Source organism: Pogona vitticeps, chromosome ZW-PAR (assembly GCF_051106095.1).
Source record: "Pogona vitticeps strain Pit_001003342236 chromosome ZW-PAR, PviZW2.1, whole genome shotgun sequence".
Lineage (NCBI taxonomy): Eukaryota > Metazoa > Chordata > Lepidosauria > Squamata > Agamidae > Pogona > Pogona vitticeps.
Genome location: NC_135800.1, coordinates 1,284,511 through 1,295,353, shown reverse-complemented (window position 1 = coordinate 1,295,353; position 10,843 = coordinate 1,284,511). Strand labels below are relative to the sequence as shown.

General features: G+C 52.6%; 1 protein-coding gene across 1 annotated transcript; it reads right to left on the bottom strand.

Annotated features, from left to right (window-relative positions):
* Positions 1-7,383: 7,383 nt before the first annotated feature.
* Positions 7,384-10,727, bottom strand: IER5L (immediate early response 5 like). Its single transcript, XM_072985021.2, has one exon. The coding sequence runs from the start codon at positions 10,430-10,432 to the stop codon at positions 9,128-9,130; it is 1,305 nt and encodes a 434-aa protein (XP_072841122.2). The 5' UTR covers positions 10,433-10,727; the 3' UTR covers positions 7,384-9,127.
* Positions 10,728-10,843: the final 116 nt, after the last annotated feature.

The following is a 10,843-nucleotide window of genomic DNA, read 5'->3' as shown; positions in this document are numbered from 1 at the left end:
AGGACTTTTTTCAGTTTGACTGCACCAGGGGGCAAGTGCCCTAAATTATTTCAACAAGCCCGCTTTGCCGGGGGGGGGGGGAAGGCTCTGCTTCAAGCCATGCACAACTGGGCTCTCTAAAAATCTCTCGGACCACAACACCCCTTCAGCAGCCACGCTGGCCGAGGATGATGGGTGACTGGTCCATTACCTCTGGAAAGCATCGGGGGGGTGGAGGGTGGGAATCAACCAGTTGGCAACAAAAGAGGACTGTGCCTCCTGGCTGACCCCTAAGCAGGAATGGGGGGCAGCGCCACACCCCTGTGTTTCCATTTCTGTCTTTGTGTCTCTCAGCACCTCTGAGTTGAGTTGCCGGTTCGGTGGTTGGTGGCGGTTCGTCTACTGGCTGAACGGGTGCTTCAAAGCCCCGCCTCCTCCGGTGGGCGCCCACTCAGCGGCAGCGTCTCGACTTCCCTGCCCCGCCTCCTCTGGGCGCTGGTTCCCAGTGGGCGTCCCATGGAGGAGGCGGGGCTTTGAACCACCGAAACGCCCGTTCGGCCCCTAGACGAACCGACACGAACCGATCGTTCATGCCCATCTAGACTAAAACACTGGAGAAGGTTTGCTAACCTCAACGGGAACAAAAATGTGACCAAGGAGGCTCCCTAACAGAATTTGGAAGGATTCTCCTTGGATGCTTTGAAGCGAGCCGGCGCCATCAACTCCCCTTAAACCGGTTCAAATGTGTAGTGTAAACGTGACACCCACCCACCCAGTTTTGACCTTGCAGATCTCCTATCTGACACACACATACACACTGTCTTTCCTGCAGGCTTCTGGGGCCGCCAGCTACGCAGGGCTGCCCCCCCCCCGGTGCTCCCTCCCAGCGTCTTGACAATCGCCCAAAGCTCCTCCACCATTTAACCACGGGCCTGGTCGGGTTTATGCGAAGCCTTGAATGTTCTCTGCACAATTGCATAATTTCTCTCCCTTTTTTAAAACACAGAGGAATGTCTCTGGATTCCTGCTGCTTCTTAGCAGCTGGCCGGAGAAGCTGTGGCCAAAATGGCTGAGCCGGAGATGAAACCCCCAGACGAGCTACAGCTATATCCTCGTTCTAAAACAGACAGTCACACATTTTTGGGAGGCTGGATCACCCCCTATTCAGTGTCTTTCTTGTGCACAATTTTTTTTCCTCTTCCTGAGAATCTAAATCTTAATTGTCGGTTGACCAGCTGTTTCTAGTTGCCATAAAATTAAGGAGCGGCGGTGGATGATGGGAGGTTGTGTTTTGTTTCTAACGTGCCTCTGCTTCCGAATTGATGGCGTTGCTTAGAACTGCCTCCATAGCAGTTGACCGCCATTCCTGAGCCTGCATCTGCTCCTTTGGGTAGAAAAATTGGGTGCATTTGCATGCGCAAAAAATTCTTTGAGCATGGAGAGAGGCTTCCGCAACTTGCCACTTCAGTTTGGAAAGTTGCTGTAGGGACGGCAATGTCCAGAAGTCCCTCAGCAGCTCAGCCGCAGCAGTGCGCTCCCAGGAGTTGTTGTCCGTGAAATTGTAACTTTTCCAAGCCTTGGTTGCAACTCTGATCAATACAAACTAGTGGAATACTTTTAGATGGATTGGCGCTTTTGGAAATACAGTAAGAACATTATATCCTCTGGCAATTGGTTCCATGACCCCTGTGGATACAGAAAACCGTGTATAATAGTGAACATTATAGTTATAGAATGATAAGAGGGGAAAAAAAGATTTTTCACATGCATTACCAGAACTTGCCACTAGAGGGTGTCAGGGACCATTCTAGGTACAGTATTCTTCAACAAGTACTGTACTGTATTCATAACACCGTCTCTGGCTCCATCTAGTGGCCTGTTTTGTTAATACATGTGAAAATAGGGTTTTTTTCTGGATCATTTTCTTTTAACATTTTAAATATTTTCTGGCCGTTGATAAGAAACCATGGATAAGGGGGTCCTACCATACTTGTTCAGAGGCCTGGTCATATACCCTTTTTGAATTCCCAATGAATTCTCCCAGAAAAGCTACCCTGGGGAAGATTTTGGACCCAAATGAGAAAGCTCTCCAGCTGCTAACCCTTGCATTCTGGGGCCACTTTCCATCTTAGATTTTGGGCTAAACTCTGTTCCTTCTTGATGGGGGCCGTGTCCAACATTTGTGGTTTACAATGTGGCTTTATGGATCCTTTCTGCCCCTGTATTTGATATTCTCAAATATCCACACCCATGATACTTGATCAGTTGTGCAGATGGGTTAAAGGAGATGCGCCCCGGCAGCAGACCTACACCTCCCATCTGTCACAGCCAGTTCAGGATGGTGGGAGTTGCTGTCCTTCGAAATCTCTGGGGAGCCGAAGGTTTACCACCTCTCCGGTGGAGCCACATAGTTAAAAGAATCAGGCGCAGGAATTTCTCGGGAAGCTGGTGGCTTTCTCTGGTGAATCCTGTGCTGCCTCGAACCAGTCGCATTGGGGGGGAGAGGGTCAGGTAAGGCTTGGAGAGGAGAATCAATCCTCCCCATTTAAAAAAAAAATCTAATGGGGAACCGGATCTTGGGGTGGGGGAAGGGGGGGAGTAATTTGGCATTAAGGACCATGACATAATCTCTCTGCTGCAGGAATAAGATCTGGTCTTTCATTCTCTCAAACCTTTGGGGTATTCTGCCCGGGTCTTCCACTGACTCTGACGGTGTGTCTGTTTTGCTGCCCAAATGAATGCTCGTTTGCTTGCTTGTCTGTCGGTCTCCGGCCCACGTCGTTCCACGCGCATATGTCTCCCCAGCTGGGGATCTACACCCAGCGAACACCCGGCTGGGGCCGTCGCCGTTCCCTGTCCCCCTCTCTTGTCTGGCTCCTGAGCTTCCTTCGTGTTGTGGTTTGAATTAAAATGTTCCGCGTTTTGCACCTGCCGCCCGCCTTGGTTTGTTTCGTGATCCGCTGTTGAGAACAGAGGGCGGGATGGAGGACACGGGGGGGGGGCTGGGGGGGCAGTTGCTTAAAACCACACACGCAGGGACAGCTTTCTGGCGTTTGTGTCATCTCATGGGGCCTCCACTGAAATGGTACCATCTTGGACTTACCAAAAAGAGAGAGAGAGAGGAGACTCCTCCTATATCTGCAGATTGGTTCCAACACCCCCCCCTTGCGGATGCTGGGAAAGGTGGATAATTGTTGTTAATCGTTAAGTCGTGTCCGACTCTTCATGACCCCATGGACCAGAGCACGCCAGGCCCTTCTGTCTTCCACTGCCTCCCGGAGTTGGGTCAGATTCATGTTGGTCGCTTCGATGACCCTGTCCAGCCATCTCATCCTCGGTCGTCCCCTTCTCCTCTTGCCATCACACCTTCCTAACATCAAAGTTTTTTCCAAGGACTCTTTTCTTCTCATGAGATGGCCAAAGTACTGGAGCCTCCGCTTCAGGATCTGTCCTTCCAGTGAGCCCTCAGGGTTGATTTCCTTCAGAACGGATAAGCTTGTTCTCCTTGCAGTCCATGGGACTCTTAAGAGCCTCCTCCAGCACCACAATTCAAAAGCATCAATTCTTTGTTGGTCAGCCTTCTTGATGGTCCAGCTCTCACTTCCATACATCATGACAGGAAAAACCATAGCTTTGACTATGCGGACCTTTGTCGGCAAGGTGATGTCTCTGCTTTTTAAGATGCTGTCTAGGTTTGTCATCACTTTCCTCCCAAGAAGCAGGCGTCTTTTAATTTCGTGGCTGCTGTCCCCATCTGCAGTGATCATGGAGCCCAAGGAAGTAAAATCAACTTATCGCCTTTTGTTTTGTGGACTCCGCATCTGGGCATGCAGTCTTTGTTTGCCGACACGGTTTCCCATTTCCGAAGGTCTGCCCAAATCCTGCGTCTGGGTCTCTAGCGGCTGAAAGCACTCCGTAGATGCTCAGAGGCTTTTAGGGGCCTCTGACTCCAGATTTGCAGGGTCAAGACGTCCACTGAAGGTTTTAGTCCAAACTTTTGAAGAGTGTGTTGAATCCACCCGCCAACGTCGCTTCATCACCTTGGATAGCTATGCCTTTAAAGTTCCTGTCAAGCCAAATCCTCCGGAGCGGACACCTGCTCCCCCCCTGCAAGGCAAACTTGCGTTTGGATGGGCGGGCCGGCCCTTCTTTCTTGGGTTTTCCTCCCATTGAGCCCAACAACGCGCTTGTTTGGGAGAACCTCCCAGGGGAGGAGCGGCGCGAAGGCACAAAACCTGGGAGATGGGAAGGGATGCAGAACCTGTGCAGCGTGGTGGTGGTGGTGGTGGGGGGAACAGCCTCCGTCTGTCGCCTCCCGTGCAGCGTGCATGTTGCTGACATCATGATTAATTTATCAGGGGCTTATGAATATGCAAATGAGCCTGGCTGGGGGCTTTCAGGAGAGAGAGAGAGAGAGACCCTGTTTGCACACAGCTGGAACAAGACATGTGTTTGCATGGATGTGCGCAGCTCTCTCGAAAATACAAACGAAAGCCAAGTTGTTGCTAAATCGTCTCCGGGAAGCAGTTCCTCCTTGAAGCAGAGTGTCTTATTTATTTATTTAAAATATCTGTCCCCTGCCTTTCTCCGTAAAAAGGACCCAGAGCGGCTTACATCATTCGAAGGCAACGTTTTTAAAGCGAAAAACGACGACTGAGTCTACGAAGGTGGCTCGCCCCATAAAAACCTTGCTTAAACGGCGGACGGACGGACGGACGGACGGACGGACGGACGGACGGACGGACGGACGGACGGACGGACGGACGGACGGACGGACGGACGGACGGACGGATAGATAGATAGATAGATAGATAGATAGATAGATAGATAGATAGATAGATAGATAGATAGATAGATAGATAGATAGATAGATAGATAGATAAGCAAGCAAGCCTTGCTCAGCTCTTGCAAAACTCAAGGTTGTGGCTTCCCTTTGAGAAGTCAATCCACCTCGTATTTGGTCTTCCTCATTTCCTGTGGGCCGTCCAGCTCCAGTTTGCTTTGATCGAGGACCCCCCCCCGTGACTTTCTGGAAAGGGGTCGCTTTTAGGGGCTCCCATGTTCCAGTCCATAAGGAACTGGAGGTTTTCAGCACTGACGAAGGACAGATGGTTTTGTTCAAGATGATGATGTAATACGGTTGAGACATTGCTCAATCCTTGTGTAAAATGTGAATCCTAGAATCCTGGTGTGGGAAGGGGGCCTCGAAGGCCATCCAGTCCAACCCCCTGCTCAAGGCAGGAACCCGAATCAAAACAGATCGGACTGAGGGTGGTCCAGTTTTCTACAGGGTTGGGGCACTCACCACCTCCCGAGGTCCTGGGATCCCTTGTCGTACTGCTCTAACAGTTAAGAAGTTTTTCCTGCTATTCAACCAAAATCTGGCTTTCTGTTGTTTGAGCCCATTATTAGTTGTCCTGTACTCTGGGATGGATGGAGGACAGATCCTGCCCCCTCCTCTGGAGGAATCCCATTCAAGTATCTGAAAAGTGTTCTCCTCTCTCCCTTCCGTCTTCTTTTCTTAAAGCTAAACCTGCCCATTTCCTTCCATGGGGAGACCAGCCCTCCACCCTTGACAGCAGAACTTTTTCTATCCGCATAGTAAAAAAAGAAAATGAGATTTTGTGGTTCGCTTGGTCTGTTCTCTGCCTGGTTGAGAACCAGGCTGCAATACCCGCAGTCAGTCGCTAGGAGGAGCTCTCGCGATTTCCTTCTTTTGCGTTCTCAAAAAACAGAAAATCCAAGTTAAGATTTTAGTTAGGGGAAAAACAAATTAATTAGAAAAAAATATATACGGGCTAAAAAGGAGGGGAAAAACGCCCCATTACCACCAATCTTGCTTTCATGGGTTCCAGGAAAACTTCCCAAAAGTGGATTTCTAAAGATTAAAAGTAACAAAGCAACTCTTAACCATTGAAAAAAAAAAATATAATAATAATTAAAAAATTTCCACCTGAGCGGGAAGACAGGAAGGGAGCCAGGGATATACTGGTAATATTGAATTCTTAATATGTGCCCTGCCCCTCCTAATGTCTCGCTATCCATACTGGCCCAAGGGGTCGGCGTTAAAAATGCGAAAGATGGGAAGCGAAAGATGGGAAGAAATATATATATTTAAAAGATTTAAATATATCTGTTTTTGCAAAACAAATAGTGGGGGCCAAGCCCCCCCTCTTGGACCGAGCAGTGCAGTTTTAAAAGCCAAGCTCAGTTATGGAGGCTCGAATTAAAAAGGCGAAATCATCTTGAGGTCAGCCTGCAGATGGGAAGGAAAAAATCTTTCTGTATTACCTTCGCTGGTTTGCTTTGAAAGTAGAGTGGGGGTGCGGTGGTGGAAAACACACTCATGCACCACCAAGTGGCATAAGGGAGAGATAACAAACTCAAGATGTTTGAAAAGAAGAGGGGGATATTTTCCCCCCCTTCTACTTTAAAAGTATCTCCTGAATGCCTGGAAGCCAGTAGGATTTTTGGCCTGTTTGCAAGTATCAGCTGCTTCTTTTTCTTTAAAACAAAGAAGTAGATAGCTTCTTTTTCTGCATTTCTGTGTTTGCACTTTTTCTTAAATGCACCCCCATATTTTTAAAAACTCACAAAACAGCTTGCCAAGGGCAGGGAAGCAAAGTCACCCCCTCTTCAGTTGGAGTCAAATGTTCCTTTAGCCCACCAGAAATGCTAGGCTTCCTGCTTCTGCCCTCAAAAGCAATGATAAGGAAAAGAAAATGATGTTTCCGAGGAAGAGGGCCTTCGGCTTCCTCTTCCCTTAGGATCCCTCCCCCTGCTTGGCATGACGGATCATCCCATTTCCCCCCCTTAAGACCCCTAGGGTTTAACTTGGTTCTACCTTCTCTGCCACTCCGTGCAGATAAAGAGACCCCTTTCTCAGGTTTAAGGGAGGAGAGCCGAGATCTTCCAGAAAATATATATATTTTTTGCCACCTTGGGTCCCCTTGTTTGGAAGAAAGGCAGCTTAATAAATAAATAATGCTGTCCTTTTCTGGTTTAAAAAAAAACCATTTATTTTTCTGAGACTACAAATTCCAGAATCCCCAGCCATCACGTTTGCAGGGGAGGGCAGCTCATAACAAAGTTCTCTGTTTTTGATGAATATTTACAAAGCAATGTGTGTGTGTGTGTGTGTGTGTGTGTGTGTGTGTGTGTGTGTGTGTGTGTGTGTGGACTCGATAAACACAGGTTGCGCATCTAGGTCGCGGATTTAGGGGGGAAAACGTCTCCCTAAATCTGAATCCTCAGAGCCAGTTTTGTGATGCCCATTCATACCCACCATCTTTCCAAGGAAGGGGGGGGAAAGTTTAGGATCAGATACGGAAATGTGAGCCAGCCATAAAGCTTTGCATTTTGCCAGCCTCTTTCCTGAGGGGTGTCAGGAGACACACAGTTAAATTTTTATAACCGGACTTTTTATTAAGATTATAAATTTAAACAAAATCTGAACAGTTTTACCCGGTGATATACAATCCAGTAATGGGGACACACGCACGCAACACACAAAAAATATACAGAGATACAAAGGAAAAAAAAATTAATAGTAATTACGTTTGGCAATTCAGTCCATTAATACACACAGTGCTAAATGTGACGTTCTGGACGGCAGGCTGAAAAAAAAGCCACCTTTTTACAACAAAAGGTTTTTTCCCCCTACCTTTCATTTAAAAAAAAAAACCACAAAGTTAAATAACTTTTTTTTAATAAAGAAAAGGATTACAGGAACACAGACTTTTAATTTTTTTTTTTTGTCGGTTTGCACAGAGGACCAACTCAATGCTGGTTGAATCGCGAGCGTTCAGACCTTCCAGGGGGGGAAATATTCATCCAGACACTGAAATAGTGTTAACAGATGTAGTTGTGCCATTCACACACAAACCCTCTTAGTAGGAGGAACACAAACCAAGGAGGGGGGAAAAAGGGGGGGAGGATCTCCAGAGCAGCACTGCATGCTGGGAAAAGTCGGTTCCCTTCCCTTCCTCCTTCCCTCTCAAAATCAAACTTATCTTAAGAAAAAAAAAATGAAATGTTCGCCAGAACCACAGAAGGAAAGCATGCCGGAGTTGGGGAGGAGGATAGAAACCGAGGCGCCCCCCCCAAGGAAAGGAAACAGATCCCAAATTACGTAACCAGTTTCCTCCCCCCCCAAAAAAGCCCCATTTCTTATTTTCTGTCCTTTAAAAAAAAGGCAACTTTAAGAAAAAGCTAGCGGGGGGGGGGTAGATCTGGAGAAAAGCAGACACCCAAGACTAGTGCAAGGGAAATGGGGCACAATTTTGTCTCTCTGTGTGTGTGTGCTTGTTCGGGGGAGGAAAGGCAGAAATTTTTTATTTTGCTCCTGCTCCGGAGAAGTTCTAAAAGCCCATTAAAAGCTGCATTAAAAATGAGCCGTTGATGGAAAAGAACTCAGCTTTTCTGGACAGTCGGAGAGCTCAAGAGCAAAGGGGTCCTTTTCTCAAACCCCGTACTATTGGGATTTTTTGGGTGGTGGTGAAAAGGGATAATCAAGGATAAAACCCTTTTCCTCACCCCCTCCCCCAGAAGAGGACCTCCCAGTGCCTTGCACCGACCACCCCCGACAGGATCGGGCGCAAACTCCCCGGGGCGCACGCCCCTTCTTTACTTTTTTTCCGCCTCCTGGCCCAAGAGGGTCTTCTTGCGCCCCCCAAAAATCTGAACCCTAAAGGGGCAGGGGCGATGGGGGGGGGGAGAAAAAGGGAAGAGGGAGAGGGCAGGCAAAAGAGCATCAATCCGACATTTAAACCCCCCCCCCAAAGGACACCAAAAGACGATCGTTGTTGGGGGTTTTTCCCCCCGCGGTTTTTAAATATCTCCTCCGTTCTATCTTCATCTCTGCAAAAATAAAGGCCCAAGATCTCCGAAGTAAATTCTATGGTACAATTTAGAAAACATTCGCTTGGCTCGCCCGACAGTCCGTTCCCCCCCCCCAGCCCTCCTTCTTCTCTCCCTCCCCCCCCAAAAAAACACACACACCCCTCCGTCTTTTGTTTCCTCGCCTTCCTCTCCACCGGCTCTCCAGCAAAACGCAGCCGGGGGAAGCCACCCAGCCCCGGCGGCCGGGGAGCCCCCCTCCTCGCCCGCCCCCCTCCCCCAAAGTCCCGTCCGCGCTCCCCCCCCCCCCTTAAAAAGCCACGATCGCTCGCGTCCAAGCGCCCAAGCTGGCCAGGGCTTGCTTGCCACACAGCTGCCCATTGAGCAGCTGCTCCGAGTCCGTCGGTTGGAGAGGCGGCGTCGGCGGGGGGGCGCTCGGCGTCGCCGGCATCGGCGGATTCGGCGACGGCGGGGGGGCCGCCGCCGCCTGCCGGCTCACCAGCCCGGTGAAGCCGGAGCCGAAGATGGAGATCAGGTTGGAAATGTTGGAGGGGTCCGGGGGCGCCGGCGAGGCGGGCTCCGTGGGGCTGAAGTCCTCCACCCGGGCGCGCTTGTTGGGGCACGGGGCGGCCCAGGCGAAGGGGGGAGCCGGGGCCAGGTGGGGGGCTTCCAGCCCGGGCAGGGCCCCCCCTCCGCCGTGGATGGGGTCCGGGTAGTACTTGCGCTTGGCCCCGGGGCTGGCGGGGGGCGTTGGGGGCGCCGTCGGGGCGCCCTGGCACCCGCAGGGACACTGGGCGCCGCAGCAGTCCTGGTGGAGGTAGCCGTTCTCCACCGTGGTCACCACGTGCGTGTCCAGATCCAGGACGGTGGTGCGGCTGGAGCAGTGCGGGGAGGGCGGCGGGGGGAGCAGGAGCCCGGCCCCCGAGTCCGAGGAGCCCCCGCCGCTGCCTCCCGAGCTTCCCCCGACGGGCGCAAAGTCGGCGCCGGGCGGTGCGTAAAGCGAAGCGGGCGCGGAGACGGCCGGGCTGCTTGGGGGACCCACCAGGCGCGGGGGGTAGAAGGCCAGCGGAGCCTCTCGGCCCAGCCCCGACGGGGCGGCCGGTCCCGCTGCGGGTCCCAATCCCAGCGCGTCCTGCTCTTCCTCCTCCTCGGGCGCCGCCGCGCTGGGGGCGGCCAGGAGCGCATCCTCGGGGCTCTCCAGCTCCGCCGGCAAGGGGCTGCTAAAGTCCGCCGGGGCGCAGCCGGATCCCGCATGAGTTGGCCCGTCCAGGTAGAGGTGGTGGTGGTGGTGGTGGTGATGATGGTGGTGATGATGGTGGTGGTGGTGATGGTGGTGCTGGCGCCGGTAGAGCTCGGCGTAGCGCTCCGTCAGGTAGAGCTGGCGGGCGTTGCGCAGCACGTAGGAGACCAGCAGGTTCTTGTGCAGCTTGATGCCCCCGCGCTGGGTGCGCGAGCTGTGGATCTTGCGCAGCGAGAGGCTGATCAGGCTCTGGGCGTCGAGGGCGCCCTCCATCATCATCAGCAGCATCAGCCGCCGCCGCCGCCAACGCCGCCGCCGCCGTCCTCCTCCTCCTCCTCCTCCTCCTCTTCCTCGCCGCCGCCGGCCCTTCAGCATCGACCGTGGCTGGTGCGCTGCTCGCCGCCGCCACCGCCTCCGCCGCCGCGCTCCCCGGTCCGCATCCGCGCAAGCAGCAGCGAGGGAGGGAAGAGGCCGAGCGGGGACTCTCAGGAGGGCGACGGGCACCCTCCACCGCCTGGGAACTGGAGCTGGCCGCCTCTCTCCCTTGCCTGCCTGCCTGCCTGTCTTTGCGCGCCGGGTGCCTCCTCCTGCTTCTCCGCCCGGGCGCAGCAGCTCCCGTCCGCCGGCGCTCCGGCGTGCCAGGCGATCCGCGCTCCCTTCCCCAGCCCCCGCTATTTGTACCCTCCCCGCCGCCCCTCCCCCGGCCACCAGGGCCAATAGCCGGGCTCCGTGGGGTGGGATTGGCAGCCGCCGCCCGCCCCGCCGAGGTCCCCCTGGCCAATCCAG

Excerpts from the sequence above, each read along its gene's own strand:
- IER5L (XM_072985021.2), bottom strand. The coding sequence starts at position 10,432 with ATGCTGAAGGGCCGGCGGCGGCGAGGAAGAGGAGGAGGAGGAGGAGGA.